This window comes from Thamnophis sirtalis, unplaced genomic scaffold (assembly GCF_051295495.1).
Source record: "Thamnophis sirtalis isolate CommonGarterSnake01/CBP01778 unplaced genomic scaffold, rThaSir2_p1.2 scaffold_8, whole genome shotgun sequence".
In the NCBI taxonomy this organism is placed as follows: Eukaryota; Metazoa; Chordata; class Lepidosauria; order Squamata; family Natricidae; genus Thamnophis; species Thamnophis sirtalis.
In genome coordinates, this window is record NW_028261388.1 from 4,271,905 (window position 1) to 4,288,577 (window position 16,673).

Below are 16,673 nucleotides of genomic sequence, written 5' to 3' on the forward strand. Positions count from 1 at the left end.
AGAATAACAATTAATAGAATAGAATAACAATTAATAGAATAGAATAATTAATAGAATAAAAATTAACAGAATACAAAAGAATAATTAATGGAATAGGATAGGATAGAACAATAATTAATAGAATAGAATAACAATTAATAGAATAGAATAATTAATAGAATAAAAATTAACAGAATGCAAAAGAATAATTAATAGGATAGGATTGGGTAGAAGAATAATTAATAGAATAACAATAGAATAGAATAACAATTAATAGAATAGAATAATTAATAGAATAAAAATTAACAGAATACCAAAGAATAATTAATGGGATAGGATAGAACAATAATTAATAGAATAGAATAACAATTAATAGAATAGAATAATTAATAGAATAAAAATTAACAGAATGCAAAAGAATAATTAATAGGATAGGATAGAATAATAATATAATAGAAAAATAATTAATAGAATAGAATGAAATCAGAACAGAACTGAATAACTTTATTCTCACTTTGAAGGCCCCCTAATCGGCATACATGAAAGTGAAATTTCGGGGTGTGTGTGTGTGTCCAGCTCTCCAAGGGTCACAACCTCTCATGCACACACCACTACACGAAGACCACAAAAGTCAGCAAAGAAACCAACACCCCCCCCACTCGCCCCCCCCCCCCAGGGAAACAAATCCCATGCCCGGGTCTTTTATTCCGCGTGTCTGCGCGCGTGCAAGAGACTTTTTGCAAGGGCAAAGTCCCCGTCCCCCACGTGTTCCGGACCGTCTCGGAGCCGGCGGGAGCCAAAACAGGTACTACGCCTCCTCCTCCTCCTCCTCCTCCTCCTCTTCCTCCTCGCCACCGCCGCTTGCAAAGGCGACCGGGGCCAGATTGGCAGCTCCAGCCGCCCGGGGGGCGGGTAGGTGCAAGCAAGGGAAGGTTTCCCCAGATCCCCCCCGATCTACAAGATCCCCCAGGATCTGGATCCCGAAGCCAGGCCGGCTTGCTTCTTGCTTGCACCAAACCCCAAACAACCGCAGCCTTGCAACGAGAGCCGGGCTTGCGGGATCGCGCGAGCCGTTCCGCGGGCGGGCAGGAGGTGGGTTGGTGGGTGGTGGATCGAGCGGCCGTTTGAGATCGATCGCTCGATCGAACGAAGCCCGAGCAACGGCCGAGCCCGGAGCGGCCGCCCCGAAGAAGCGGGAGCAGCCTCTCGGTCAGCCGCTGCGGTCCCATCGCCCCGAGAAAGGGGTTTATTTCCCCCTTTTTTCCCCTGCCTCCCCCGCGGCTTCTGCAGAGCTGAGCCTCTCCTTGTGGTCTCCTTTCCTTTGGTGTGGATTGGTGGTGGGGGGGGCAGAGGAAGGAGGAAAGAGAGAGGGGGTGCTGCTTCCCACCCTGGCAGAGCGGGATTTGAACTCGGTCCCCGGAAGGCTGAGCCCGAGCCTGCTGCTTCAGAGGACCCGCCGGGAAGAGGATTGAACCCCCCTGAACCCCCCACCCACCCACCCCCGCACAGCAAGATTTGGTTTCAAGGATAAAGAGAGTCCTCGCTTTATGACCATAATGGAGCTCCACTTTTTGGGGGGCTAAGCGAGACATTTTTATTTTTTTTTAAAAAAGTGACTTTGGCCCGTCTTTCTTGGGACCGTTGTTAAACGAATCGCGGCGTCAGTTAAGGTAACTTGTTAAATGAATCTGGCTTCTGACCTTGGAGGGTCTCAGACGGTCGCAAAAGCAGGTGACTCCGGGACACCGCCACCGTCGTATGTATGAATCGATGGCGAAGGGACTGAATTGTGATCCCGTGACCATAGGGAATACTGCCACGGGTGTGAGAAAGGGTCATAAGTCACCTTTTTTTTTTTAGTAGTGACGTTTTGTCCCATTTTATGACCTTTCTGGCCGCGCGTTGTTCAGCGAATTACTGCAGTGGTTAAGTTAGTTATATGGTTGTTAAGTGAATCCAGCAAGGGGTGCCAATAATGGTCGGTTTTTTGGGACTTCTGATCACAATTGAGCCAAGGTTTTTGTTGCTAAGCAAGACAGTCAAGTGAGTTCTGCCCTGTTTTACGACCTTTTCCCATTCCAGTCACTAAGCGAATCGCTGCGGGTGTTAAGTGAGTCACACGGTTGTTAAGCGAATCTGGCTTCCCCGCGGACTTTGCTTGCCAGACGGTCGCAAAAGGGATATCGCAGGTCTCCCCCAGGGCCGGATTTAGGCTATTCCACTTATGGAATAAGTTTGTAAATTACATGAGAGACAATAAAATACATCATTACTGTGATATATATCAATATATATCAATATATATAGCTGGCCTCCCGACGGAGGGCGGCTCTGCTCTGCGGCAAAGGCAGCGAGGCCAGCCGCCTCCCCTGCTGCGCTCAGCTGCCCGGCTCGGCCCCCTCGCCCCCCCCCGCCTGGCCGCTGGTGGGCTCCGCGTCGACGGGGCGGCTACTACTGGGAGCGGCCGCGCCTCTCACCCGACCGCCGGTGCCGGGAACGTGGACGGGCTCCCCAACTGCCACGGCGCTGGAACGATCTTAACCAATACATTTTTATGTTTGTTTATTAGTTATATGCGTAGAATTTCTCCTTATTTTCGGTTCAGTGTTTTAGTGTTCACTGTTTTTAGAATAGCGTAATTTTAATTTTGCTAACAATTTGACTGTCGGCCCCTCTTGATTTTGAGGCCCTAGGATGAAGCCTAGTTAGCCTATAGGAAAATCCGGCCCTGGTCTCTCCCCGGACACTGCAACTGTCATAACACTAGTCAGTTGCCATTTCTTTTCCATATCAAATTGTCTTTATTTTATCAAAATACAAGATACAGAATCCAAAGTGAAGGAAAAAAAGGGGAAAGAGAAAACGTGGGATGGAAAGAGAAAAAGAATAACAGACAAGGACTTTCCACTCTCTTTGGCAAAGTTAAAGATAATGATAACATCGCAACATCCATTTTTTTAATTAAATCTAAATTTTGTTCACAGGGAGTCTGCAAACGGTCGTAAGTTTGAATCAACGGTTCTAAGTCACCCTTGTCGGTGCTGTTGTCACTAAATGAACGGTCGCTAGGCTGAGGATTCTCCGTACGGGTGAGATCCTCGAGTTGGGACCGCAACCTAGGAGCCTGAAATTTACGTTGCTGAGTGAAAACGTTTCCTTAAGTGAGTTTGCCCCCCCCCTTTTACGACTTCTCTCGCCACGGTTGTTAAGCGAATCATTGCATTTGTTAAGTTAGCCAGACGGTTGTTAAGTGAATCTGGCTCCCCCCTTGACTTTGCTCGTCAGAAGACCGCCAAAAGGGTGGGGCCGTCATAAAAACGAGCCAGTTGCTAAGCGTCGGAATTCGGATCGCACGATCATGGGGATGCTGCAACGGTCGTAAGTGTGGGGGGAAAAAAGGCCCCAAGTCCCTTTTTTCCAGTGCCGGCGTAATTCGGAGCGGTCCCTAAACAGACCGTCGTAAGCCGAGGACTACTTGTAACATGGCTCTTAAGTGAATCCGGCTTCCCTGTTGACTCCGCTTGTCAGAAGGCCGCCAAGGGGGGGGGGATATCGCAGTGACTCCCGGAGACACTGCAACCGTCACTAAACGGAAGGTTGTAACCCGAGGACTTCCCGTATCAGCGCTCCTCTTTTTCCCCCCCCTTCCTTCCTTCTTTTTCCCCCTGCAGCCATGAATACCGACGAAGCCTTGATTTCCCTGCTCGTGATGGCGGGCATCATCCTCCTGGTGGGCATCTTCAGACAGCAGGCCCACCGGGTGATACGGCGGGCTTCCGATTGGTTCACTTTCGCCCAGGAGCTGGCCGCCACTTTCCAGATCTGCGCTGTCACCCACGAACTCTGCCTGCTGGGCGGCCTGCTGCCCCGCCCGGAGATCGCCCTGTGGCTCACCTACATTTTCACCGTCCTCCACGGCTGGACGTTAACGGGCAGCGTGGGCAACCCGGCCAGCAGCATCCAACAGCTTTACAAGGGGCAGCTGAGGTCCCACGGGTGGTGCCTGCAGACGGCGGGGCAGTTCACAGCGGCCGTCTTGGCTCACCTGGGCATGAAATCCCTCTGGATGCTGGGCCTGACCTCCGGCCACCAGAGAGCCCAGCCGGACGTCTGCAGCAACCCCATTCAAACCACCATCCCCAATGCCTTCGGCCTGGAGTTCCTCTTCTCCTTCCTGCTACACCTGACCTTACTCCAGTTTGAGTCCACGAGCCCCACCATGAAAGTCCACCTGATCGCTCTGTTGATCACCTCCTTTGTCTACACAGGTTGGTGGGTTTATCCCTCGTTTGCTCCCACGGCTTAAAACTCGGATCGGGTAGTAGTAGTAGTTGTTGTTCTTCTTCTTCTTCTCCTCGTCCTCCTCCTCCTCCTCATTCTTTTATCTTCTTCTCCTTCTTCTATATCTTCTCCTCCTCCTCCTCCTCCTTCTATCTTCTTCTCTCCTCCTCCTCCTCCTATATCTTCTTTTCCTCCTCCTCCTTCTCCTCCTCCTCCTTCTACCTTCTTCTCCTCCTATCTTCTTCTCCTCCTCCTCCTTCTATCTCTTTCTTCTATATCTTCTCTCTATATCTTCTCCTCCTCCTTCTATCTTCTTCTCTTCTCCTCCTACTTCTATATCTTCTTTTCCTCCTCCTCCTACTTCTATCTTCTTCTCTTCTCCTCTTCCTCCTCCTATATCTTCTTTTCCTCCTCCTCCTCCTTCTACCTTCTTCTCCTATATCTCCTCCTCCTCCTCCTCCTCCTCCTCCTCCTCCTCCTCCTCCTCCTCCTCCTATCTTCTTCTCCTCCTCCTTCTATCTCTTTCTTCTATATCTTCTCTCTATATCTTCTCCTCCTCCTTCTATCTTCTTCTCCTCCTACTTCTATATCTTCTTTTCCTCCTCCTTCTTCGTCTCCTCCTCCTTCTACCTTCTTCTCCTTCTATATCTCCTCCTCCTCCTCCTCCTATCTTCTCCTTCTATATCTTCTCCTCCTCCTCCTCCTCCTCCTTCTCCTTCTTTCCTCTATATCTTCTCTCTATAGCTTCTTCTCCTTCTATCTTCTTCTCTTCTTCACCTCCTTCTATATCTTCTTTTACTCCTCCTCCTCCTCCTTCTACCTTCTCCTTCTATATCTCCTCCTTTTCCTTCTATCTTCTTCTCCTTCTATATCTTCTCCTCCTTCTATATCTTCTCCTCCTTCTATATCTTCTTCTTCTTCTCCTTCTCCTTCTATCTTCTTCTACCATCTTCTCCTTCTTCTATCTCCTCCTCCTCCTCCTATATCTTCTATCGTGTGTGTCTGTGTGTGTGTGTGTTCCAGCATAACTCTGGAATGCCTCGAGCAATTTCAACCAAACTTGGTACACAGATGACTTAGTCTCTGGAAACAAATACTGTGGGGGGTAAGACACTCCTAAAACCCCTCGTAATGTGTGTTCTGTTAAGATACAGCCTATCGTGCCTTAAAATGGCTTCTACTGTACTCCCGTAAAATGGCTTCTACTGTACAGCACAGTGGAGTTACTGTGGTAACGGTTTCACAGTCCTCCACAAGGGTGGGGGGGCTCCCTCTGGTAAGAGAAATAATCCAACATTAGAAATTACGCTTGGTCCAGACATTTCCCCCCCCTATAAATAAAAACCCTATAAATAAATACCTGGGCAACGTCGAGTTATCAGCTAGTTTGGAATACAGACAGTCCTCGACATACGACCACAATTAAGCCCAACATTTCTGTGGCTAAGCAGGGCAACTGTGAATGTCGCTTAGACCCATGATGGCGCTAGTAGTTAGAATGCAGTCTTGGGGGGGGAAAGCATCCGCTAGCAAGTTACGAAAACAGAAAGGGAAATTCGCAGTAAGGCTTAACTTGGAAAGGTAGTCCTCGCTTAGTGACTGCCGTGTTTATTGAGCCTTTGCGGTCACCCCAGGGATGAAAAAGTGTAGAGTATAGAACAACAGAGTTGGAAGGGGCCTGGGAGGTCTTCTAGTCCAACCCCCTGCTCGGGCAGGAAACCCTACCCTGCTTCCCGCTACACAATTGGTTGCCCAATTCTCTTCTTAAAAACATCCAGTGCTGGAGCATTTACAATTTCTGGAGGCAACGTTGTTCCTTCGCTCCTTGTAAGTTGACGCCTCGACGTTGGCGACCTCGGCGGGTCTTGCAAAGGGAAGGAAAGCTGGAGTAAGATTGTGAGCGCAGTCACGGTTTCACGTGACGATCTTGTGGCTGAAGAGCCTCCCGAAAGAGCCTCTCGTAAGAAGAAGAAGGCATTGTCTTCTGCAAATCCTCCCATCTGCCAACCGCGTTGCCTCTTCCATTAAGAGTCTTTCGGCCAGCCGCTCCTGCCGAATCACAATTGCGGTTTTTACTGCTCGGTTCCAGCATTCGCTGGGCTGACTCAAAAGCCTTGGGAACAATATCCCGTGCTGTGTGTAATCGACGGAAAGAAAGAAAGAAAGAAAGAAAGAAAGAAGGAAAGAAAAAGAAGGAAAGAAAGAAAAGAAAGAAGGAAAGAAGGAAAGAAAGAAAGAAGAAAAGAAAGGAAAGAAGGAAAGAAAGAAAAGAAAGAAAGAAGGAAAGAAAAAAGAAAGAAAGAAAGAAAAGGAAAGAAAGAAAGAAGAAAAGAGAGAAAAGAAAGAAGGAAAGAAAGAAAAGAAAGAAAGAAAGAAGGAAAGAAAGAAAGAAGAAAAGAAAGAAAAGAAAGAAGGAAAGAAAGAAAAGAAAGAAGGAAAGAAAAGAAAGAAGGAAAGAAAGAAAGAAAGAAAGAAAGAAAGAAGAAAAGAAAGAAGGAAAGAAAGAAAAGAAAGAAAGAAAGAAGGAAAGAAAAAGAAGGAAAGAAAGAAAAGAAAGAAGGAAAGAAGGAAAGAAAGAAAGAAGAAAAGAAAGGAAAGAAGGAAAGAAAGAAAAGAAAGAAAGAAGGAAAGAAAAAAGAAAGAAAGAAAGAAGGAAAGAAAGAAAGAAGAAAAGAGAGAAAAGAAAGAAGGAAAGAAAGAAAAGAAAGAAAGAAAGAAGGAAAGAAAGAAGAAAAGAAAGAAAAGAAAGAAGGAAAGAAAGAAAAGAAAGGAAAGAAAAGAAAGAAGGAAAGAAAGAAAGAAAGAAGAAAAGAAGGAAAGAAAGAAAAGAAAGAAAGAAAGAAAGAAAGAAGAAAAGAAGGAAAGAAAGAAGGAAAGAAAAGAAAGAAAGAAGGAAAGAAAAGAAAGAAAGAGAAAGAAAGAAAGCCGCTTCCAATTCTAATGTAAAGCGAAAGTTAGAAGTTGTTGAGGCCTTTCATGTGCTTGGACTGTGATATTCTTACCGTATTAAGGGTTTCCACAAAGGAGAATATTTGTTAGTCAGGGTTGAAATGAGAGGGTTTCTAGATCTCTCTTGAGCTTGGATGTTTTCTTGCAGACGTTTCATTACCCAACTAGGTAATGTCATCAGTGTTAGAAGGGAGTGGGGTGTGAGGAGGAGGAGGAGAACTGTGGAGGAGGAGGAGAACTGTGACATTTCATTACCCAACTAGATAATGTCTTCAGTCCTAGAAGGGAGTGGATTTGAGGAGGAGGAGGAGGAGGAGGAGGAGGAGGAGGAGGAGGAGGAGGAGGAGGAAGGAGGAGGAGGAAAACTGTGGGGTCCTTGGTGCTCTCTGAGCTTGGATGTTTTCTTGCAGACGTTTTATTACCCAACTAGGTAATGTCATCAGTGTTAGAAGGGAGTGGGGTTTGAGGAGGAGGAGGAGAACTATGGAGGAGGAGGAGGAGAACTGTGACATTTCATTACCCAACTAGATAATGTCATCAGTGTTTAAAGGGACTGGGTTTGAGGAGGAGGAGGAGGAGGAGAAGGAGGAGGATTGTGGGGTCCTTGGTGTTCTCTGAGCTTGGTAGTTTTCTTACAGACGTTTCATTACCCAATTAGGTAACATCATCAGTGTTAGAAGGGAGTGGGGTTTGCAGAGTGGAAGAGGAGGAACAGGAAGAGGAAAAGGGCTGTTGGGTCCTTGCAGCTCTCTGAGCTTGGTGGTTTTCTGGTGGACGTTTCATTACCAAACTAGATAACATCATCAGTGCTAGGAGGGAGAGGGGTTGTGGAGGAGGAGGAAGGGAGGAGGAGGAGGAGGAGGGCTGTGGGGTCCTTGGTGCTCTCTGAGGTTGGTGATTTCCTTGCAGACATTTCATTAGAAAACCACCAAGCTCAGAGAGCACCAAGGACCCCACAGTCTTCCTCCTTACCGCAACCCCCACTCTACTAATGCGCTAGCCAGCAAAAGAAACCCCTGAGACATTTCCCCCCCTCCTCCAGGGTATGAAGATAGTCCTCAACTTGCAACACTTCATTTAGTGACCGCTCAAAGTTGCAACCACATCTCGAAAAGTGACTCATGACTGCTTTTCGGAGTTAAAACCCTTTGCCGCTTCCCCTTGATCACATGATCACGTGATTCCCTTTGGCGACCTTCTGACCAACAAAATCAATGGGGAAGCCGGATTCCCTTAACCACCATGTCCCTGCCTTAACAGCTGGAGTGTTTCACTTCACAGTGGTCGTAAAATGGGACCCAAACTCACTTAGCGAAGGTCTCGCTTATCAGCAGAAATTTTGAGCTCAACTGTGGTCGTACGTCAAGGACTAACTGAGCTAAAAAGTTATGTAGGTACAGAAGCGGAAAAGCCCGCTCTAGCATTTCGCGCGCAAAAAGCATACGATAAATTCCCCCGCTTTTCCCCTCTCCCTGTCCTCCTATGGTCCTTCGTTTCCTCCTGGGTTGTTTTGAGAAGAATCTGTTTGCCTCAGACATTCTCAGAGTTGGTGACCTTGGAACCAGAGTTTCCCCCTCCCAAACCACCCTCACATCTCAAGGCCTTCTCTCCACCCTCCCGATAGTTGTCTGTTGGCGAGCAGGCTGGTTAGCGTGTCACCCACGACGCCTTCCCTCGCCAGACTATCCTAAGGATTCCTGAAAAGATCTGAAGAACCTATACCGCCTACCACCTACGCCGACCATCATCGATCATTAACCTTCCTCTGAAGAGTTCGGCAAACCCCCAAATGCAAACATCAACAATCCCTGAACTTTGGAATCTGTTCGATTTGGGACTCGCTCCAAAATCTCCAGATCAGCACCTACTGGAATTGGCGGTTAAATCCAAGCGCCGCGTCCATTAGTGAAAAAGCGCCTTCTTGCAGGATTTCAAGATGGGGCTTTTGTGTCGCCATGCCTGGTCCAATATTCCCTCCTTCTCCTCCTCCTCATGTCTATTTGAGATGCAGAAATTGAGAGCAAGAGATGGTTTGGGTGGTCCGTGGAATAGACACGTTCCATGGTCTAGTGTAGGAGTGTCAAACTGAACTTCTTTGAGGGGGCGGATTAGCATTGTAGTTCTTCTCTGTGGGCCGGGGGGGGGGGGGAGAGAAGGAGAGAGACAAGATGGATGCCTCCTCCAGCACCCTTCCAGCCAAAACTGGGTCTAGTATTTGGTAGAACTCTAGAGATATCACTCTCTGATAGGAATGTACTAGCTGGATACCCGTGCTTCGCGATGAAACTATGTGATCAGGCAATGCAGGAGAAATCCGGTTCACTACGGTTCAATCTATTGGCTTAGTGGTGGTTGGTGATTGAAACACCTGAGGGAATATCGCTCCCGCCGCCTTGAGTCCGGAATCAGTTCCGTAGGTGGAGAGCGTAGACATTTTTGTGAGGTACCAACGTTTAGTACTGTAGGGAGTCTCAGGCTGCTCCTGGGTGAAGGAGTGGACCGTCTGCCAGTTTGAACTGAGGTAACGGAATGTGAGGCAAGTGGCAGTTGGAACAGAGTTATTTTCAGGTGGGGAGGGGGAGTAGAACTCCGTAGCATCAGAGCGTGTTAATTACTGTATAATACTAATGATCTGATGACCATTTCGAAAAATCCTTTCTTAGCGAGCACCTAGAAGCCAAGAGGAAAATCCGTGTCAAATTTCAAGTTTGTAGGCTTTACGGTTCTGGAGATTTTGTGACGAGTGAATGGTACTTGGGTTTTATATATATATATATATATATATATATATATATATATATATATATATATATATATATATATATATATATATATATATAAACCCAAGTACCATTCACTCGTCACAAATATATATATATATATATATATATATATATATATATATATATATATATATATATATATATATATATATATATATATATATATATATATGATCAATGGTCAATCAAAGATCAATATACATATATATATATATATATAGAAGATCAATGGTTCTGAACTACCTGATTCTTATGCCAGCGAGCTAATTTGATTGCCTCTTAAAAGTTGCATGAGGTCTTAAAAGAGAAATGTTTTCTGTTCTCTCCTAGGAGGACACCTCACTGGTGCGATATTTAACCCAGCCCTGGCATTTTCTCTGCATGGAAACTGCTTCATAGACCAGTTCTGGAATTACCTGGCGGTGTATTGCATCGCACCATGCGCCGGTGAGCAGTTTTGTATTTTTATTTCTTGGGCAGACAAGGATCCCTAAATTGTAGGAAGCAAGGGGTCTAAAACAGTGGTGATAAAATCTTTTTGGCACTCAGTGCCCGAACGAAAACCCAAAAGACCAGCTGGCTTCCCCCTTTCACTTTTGCTTGTCAGAAGATTGCAAAAGGTCATCCCTTCACCCTGGGATGCTGCAACCGGCATAAGTACATGCCAGTTGCCAAGTGTTTGAATTTTGATCACGTGTATTATGCTGCAATAGTCACATGAAAAACAGTCTAGAATAGAAAATATAGAAAATAGAACAGAGAAAATAGAAAATAGAATAAGAATATGAATAGAATAAGAATAGAATAGAAAATATAGAAAATAGAACATAGAAAATAGAATAAGAATATGAATAGAGTAAGAATAGAATAGAAAATAGAATGGAACAGAATAAGAATAGAAAGTATAGAAAATAGAATGGAATAGAATAAGAATTGAATAGAAAATAGAATAGAATAGAAAAATAATAGAATAAGAATAGAATAGAAAGTATAGAAAATAGAATAGAGAAAATAGAAAATTAGAATAAGAATAGAATAGAAAATAAAATGGAATAGAATAAGAATAGAATAGAAAATATAGAAAATATAAAAAGAATTTGAATAGAATAAGAATAGAATAGAAAATAGAATGGAATAGAATAAGAATAGAAAGTATAGAAAATAGAATGGAATAGAATAAGAATTGAATAGAAAATAGAATAGAATAGAAAAAGAATAGAATAGAATAAGAATAGAATAGAAAATAGAGAAAATAGAATAGAGAAAATAGAAAATAGAAAAAGAATATGAATAGAATAAGAATAGAACATAAAATTTAGAAAATAGAATGGAATAGAATAAGAATAGAATAGAAAATAGAATAGAATAAGAATAGAATAGAAAATAGAATAGAATAAGAATAGAATAGAAAATAGAATACAATAGAATAAGAATAGAATAGAAAATATAGAAAGTAGAATAGAGAAAATAGAAAATAGACTTAGAATATGAATAGAATAAGTAGAGAATAGAAAATAGAATGGAATAGAATAAGAATTGAATAGAAAATAGAATAGAATAAGAATAGAATAAGGATTGAATAGAAAATAGAATAGAGAAAATAGAATAGAATAATAGAATAGAAAATAGAATATAATAGAAAAAATAGGAGGAAGAGAATGGAAAAGAGTTTAAACGGACCTTGGAGGTCTTCTAGTCCAGCCCCCTTGCTCAGCAGGAAACCAATACCATTTCAGACGTCTCCAAAATCTGAATTCAGAAATCAAATTTTTTTCACTGCCTTGTAACTTTGGTCACCAAATGGATGTTTGTAAGTCAAGAATCACTTTTACAGATAGTTCACACTCTTTGAAAGGTTCCCCCACAAAACCGCGGACGACAAAATCACGATCGACGAAAGAGTGCATTTGACGTCATCACAGCGCGACGAAAACATCGCGCTGTTATCGAAAAATGTAAAAATAAAGCGAAAACCTTATCCTAACCCCCCCAAACCTAACCCTAAATCTAACCCTAAACCTAACCCTTAACCTAACGCTAAACCTAACGCTAACCCTTAACCTAACGCTAAACGTAACCCTAACGCTCTAACCCTAACCCTTAACCTAACCCTAACCCTAACCCTTACCTTTATGTGAATCGGCTTGCTTTAATTTTAATTTTATTTCAATTTTTAATTTTTTTCGTCGCGCTGTGATGACGCCAAATGCGCGCTTTAGTCGATCGCGCTTTTGTGGACCGCGGTTTTGACGGGTCACGCTTTGAAAATCGTTCAACCCAAGGGGCATCCACTGCTATTTTAATCTGGTTTTTTTTTCTTCCCTTTTCAAATAGCTCAAAAAATCTTATTGGTCTCTTTCAGGATCCTTGTTTGTCTCTGTTATATGGGATGACGTTCTCCCTGGGATGCACAGACATGCTTAAGGCCCGAGACGACAAGAGGTTCAAGCATCCCATTACAAAAACAGATGCAATTTTCCTCCCCTTTTCCTGGAGACCGACGTCAAAAGTATTCTTAACATCTTCCAGAGGTTGATTTTGAGCACGTCTCGTGCTTTAAAAATTTCCTGCGCTAAGACACGGGGGGGAAAAAATCACCGGGGTGTGTTTTTCAGATCCTTGAAAACTTGAAAAGCCAAACACCTGTACACCTTTTTTACAAGGGAAGTTATTTCCCTTTTATGCCCATTTCATCCCTTTTTCAGGAAACAAGTTACCGTTTTAAGCGAAAACAAACAATTCATTTTTAAAAAAATGTAACCACAAAAAAAAGCGTCGTAGAAAAAAAAAGACTTTTTCATTAAAAAAAAGTGTAGCTGGGCAATAGGACGGCAGCTAAAATGGTCCCAATGAAAAGATTATTGGGACCGTTTTGCTGGATGTTTAGATCAGTGTTTCTCAACCTTAGCAACTTGAAGATGTCCGGACTTCAACTCCCAGAATTCCCCAGCCAGCATTCGCTGGCTGGGGAATTCTAGGAGTTGAAGTCCGGACATCTTCAAGTTGCCAAGGTTGAGAAACACTGGTTTAGATCACCGTTTTTTTTTTAAAAAAAAAACCTCAACCATTTTGCATGCGTGGACTTCAACTCCCAGAATTCCTCAGCCCAGCCTTGACTGGGGGATTCTGGGACTTGTAGTTCCATCCATTCTTAAAACAGCTAAGTTTGAGAAACACTGGGCTTGAAAACCATTCAGTAAGCTACATCCTAAACTAGGTCTTAATTCTGAAACTCTGAGATTCTTTGGTGGGTTATCCAAATCATTTCAATTTCTGCAGAATATTGTTTCTACCAGCTCCTATAAGGCGAGGCAGCCTCAAACCCCTTTAAAAACATGTATACTATTTGATACTATTTTTTTAAAAAAAGTGTGAGCCACCTTTGTAATAAATGATAGTTTATAAAGCACGGTTTCATGCATATAACTTTATGCATATAAAAAGCACAAAACCCAGCAGGTATATCGTTAACTAAGGGCTGAAACATTTACCTTTTTAAAAGCAGCTCTTTATTGCTAAAGCGGCCCAAAAAAGAGAAACAATAGAATAGTTATGACAATCGCATGGTTTCACATATGCTTCAAGATTTTAGGCATCCATACAAGAGTTCCCTCAATTATTTGCACAATCTGGAAATTCAGCAGCTTACGAAATAAAACAAGTGTGTGTGCCATAATTTTTCTGAGAGCATCTTTGCGAACGTGGTCCTTCTAGAATTTCTATTTTGTTCTGTTAATACGAAACGGTTTCTATTTTGTTCTGTTAAGCTCATTCTCCCTCCCCGAATCTTAAGAAAGAAAGCGAAGGTTTTGTTTCAGGAAAGCGTGAAATTTCCCACCCGTTTAAATGTTGGAAGCACTTTTAAAGGAGTCTTTTGGACTTTTAAAAATGCCTTAATGCGAACTAGAGTTGACAGGATGGAGCCTGGAAGTACCTCCAATTTTTTTTTTTTAAAAAAAAGAACATATCTTTAATATTTTGGGTGGATGAAAGAGTTAGTTGCGGTTTGTTTTTTGCACGGTTTATATTTAAAGAACCCTGAAGCGATCACCAATGGCCATCAGCTGTCCTTGAATTCCAGCTAAAGGATTTCTGTTAATGTTAAGGGTTGTCTCCTTCGCAACAACAGTGAAGTTCGCGCTGTAATCGTTTATATTCCACGCCTTTGATATGTTGTCATTGTGGCGCTGCTGCAGAAAAGGAGGCATCGAAATATTCCTGCAGCAAAGCACGGGGGGGGATATGGAGTTCTCATCTTGGCGCTAATTGAATTAGAAAAATCGTCTCCAATTTCCCTTCCCCTGTGAAACTTGAACGTGGCACGTCCAGTCATGGAAAATGAAGCGAGCGCCTGCACAAAATACCCACAACTTTGCATAAGGGGTTAAATATTGTCTTAAAAGAGTAGATTATTTTCTTAATAAAGAAGAGTTTACTTTTACAACTCTGTGATGGTTTTTTTTTCCTCCCCAAAACTTTGCTGTTGTTATTTAGTTGCGTAGTTGTGTTCTGACCCATTGCAACCCCATGGACAACGTTCCTCCAGGCCTTCCTGTCCTCTACCATCCTCTGGAGTCCATTGAAGCTCACACCTGCTGTTTCAGTGACTCCATCCAGCCACCTCCTTCTCTGCCGTCCCCTTCTTCTTCTTTTGCCCTCCGTCATTCCCAGCATGAGGCTCTTCTCCAGGGAGTCCTTCTTCCTTCTCATTAGGTGGCCAAAGCATTTGAGTTTCCTCTTCAGGATCTGGCCTTCGAAAGAGCAGCCAGGGTTGATCTCCTCTAGGACTGACCGGTTGGATGGCCTTGCAGTCCAAGGGACTCAATGCAGGAGTCTCCCCCAGCACCAGAGTTCAAAGGTCTCCATTCTTTGGTGCTCAGCCTTCCTTATGGCCCAATATCAGGGAATGTCGGCCACTGGCCCCTCCAGCAGCTGAATCAGAGAAGGAGGAGGTGTGGGAATCAGGGCCAGCATCAAGGTAATCTGAGAGCTCCAAGGGAGAAGAGGGAATGGAGCTGGCAGAGTGAGAGAGACAGAGAGACAGAGCCTGGGCTGTCCATCAGCCCTCAGATGGAGAGTCAACACCCCCAGGTCTGGAGGTGGCTGATAAGGAAGAGGAGGAACAGTTAAGTCCAGTGCCTGCCGCATGAATGCCCAGAAGGCAGAGGAGAGGAGAACAATGGAAATCTATGGGCCGGTCCTTGGGACGGAAGAACCACCGCTGCTAGCAAAACCCCACTCTAGCTCTGGGGATAAAAGGCAGGGGGCGTAGATGAATAGATGTGGCAGAGGAGAGGAGAGCAGTGGAAATCTATGGGCCGGTTCTCGGGACAGAAGAGCCACTGCTGCTAGTGAAGTCCAACCCTAGCTCTGGGGATCAAAGGCAGGGGGCGGAGATGAATAGATGTGGCAGAGGAGAGGAGAGCAGTGGAAATCTATGGGCCGGTCCTCGGGACAGAAGAGCCACTGCTGCTAGCGAAGCCCCACCCTAGCTCTGGGGATAAAAGGCGGGGGGCGGAGATGAATAGAGGTGGCAGACAACTACTCATCTGCCCTCTGGCCGGATTTGTCAGCCTGGGAAACTTTTTGCCGGCGCTCCTAAGAAAGGAATCTTTTGAGTTCACGTCAGAGGGTTGGTTGTGTTCGGGGATCTGGGTCAGAACAGGGAGACTTGCTACATTTCTCATGATCAGATGGCAGTAGAGATAGTCCTCGGCTTACAACCGTTCGTTCGGCGACCGTTCAGAGTCACTCAATGAAGTTTACCAAGACAGAACAACAGCAGTTTTAAAAAAAGGGACTTACGGCCGTTTCCCACACTTACGAACCTTTGCAGCAGCCACGTGGTCACGAGATCAAAATTCAGGCACCTGGCAACTGACTCGTATTTATGGCGGCCGCAGTCTCCCGGGGTCATGTGATTCCCCTTTTGTGACCTTCTGATAAGCCAAGTCAATGGGGAAGCCAAATTCACTTAACAACGGTGTTGCTAACTACATACTGAGCTGAGCTGCACATACAGTTAAGATCACAGCTTACAACTGGTTGCTGAAATGACCAAAGTTACAACAGATCATACAACCCCCGAGACCCCCCCCCAAGGTACTTATGCTCCGTTTCTGAAGGCCTCACAACCACATTCCAGATGGCATTTATTGCTCTTTGCAGCCTCCTGCAATCATCTAACCACAATTGATAACATTTCTGCTGAAAACCAGTGTTTATTTCTGAGTTTGGCCAAAATCGCCCCATCGTGAAGGTGGGGCTCGCTTAATGACCGAGTTTGCTTGATTAGGGACGCGATGGCTCAGCGGCTAAGACGCGGAGCCTGTTGATCAGAAAGCTTCGTGGTTCGAATCCATAATGCTGCTTAACGGAGGGAGCTCCCGTGACTCGTCCCAGCTTCTGCCAAGCGAAGAGTTCGAAAAATGCAAGTAGAAAAATAGGGACCACCTTTGGTGGGAAGGGAACAGCGTTCCGTGCGCCTTCAGCGTTGAGTCATGCCGGCCACATGACCACAGAGATGTCTTCGGACAGCGATGGCTCTTCGGCTTTGAAACGGAGATGAGCAGCGTCCCCTAGAGTCGGGAACGACTAGCGCATATGTGCGAGGGGAACCTTCCCCTTTGCTTTATGAAAACAAGGCCATAAAAACAGATCTAATTACCTGTTGACCCACCT

At 44.5% G+C, this 16,673-nt stretch overlaps 1 protein-coding gene across 1 annotated transcript; it reads left to right on the plus strand.

Annotated features, from left to right (window-relative positions):
- Positions 1 to 2,930: 2,930 nt before the first annotated feature.
- Positions 2,931 to 12,587, plus strand: AQP11 (aquaporin 11). Its single transcript, XM_087722066.1, has 4 exons — positions 2,931 to 3,140; positions 3,651 to 4,247; positions 10,323 to 10,439; positions 12,355 to 12,587. The coding sequence occupies exons 2-4, from the start codon at positions 3,653 to 3,655 to the stop codon at positions 12,414 to 12,416; spliced, it is 774 nt and encodes a 257-aa protein (XP_087578192.1). The 5' UTR covers positions 2,931 to 3,140; positions 3,651 to 3,652; the 3' UTR covers positions 12,417 to 12,587.
- Positions 12,588 to 16,673: the final 4,086 nt, after the last annotated feature.

Coding starts and splice junctions, on each gene's coding strand:
- AQP11 (XM_087722066.1), top strand. CDS start 3,653: ATGAATACCGACGAAGCCTTGATTTCCCTGCTCGTGATGGCGGGCATC. Junction 4,248..10,322: donor CACCTCCTTTGTCTACACAG/GTTGGTGGGTTT, acceptor GTTCTCTCCTAG/GAGGACACCTCACTGGTGCG. Junction 10,440..12,354: donor TTGCATCGCACCATGCGCCG/GTGAGCAGTTTT, acceptor GGTCTCTTTCAG/GATCCTTGTTTGTCTCTGTT.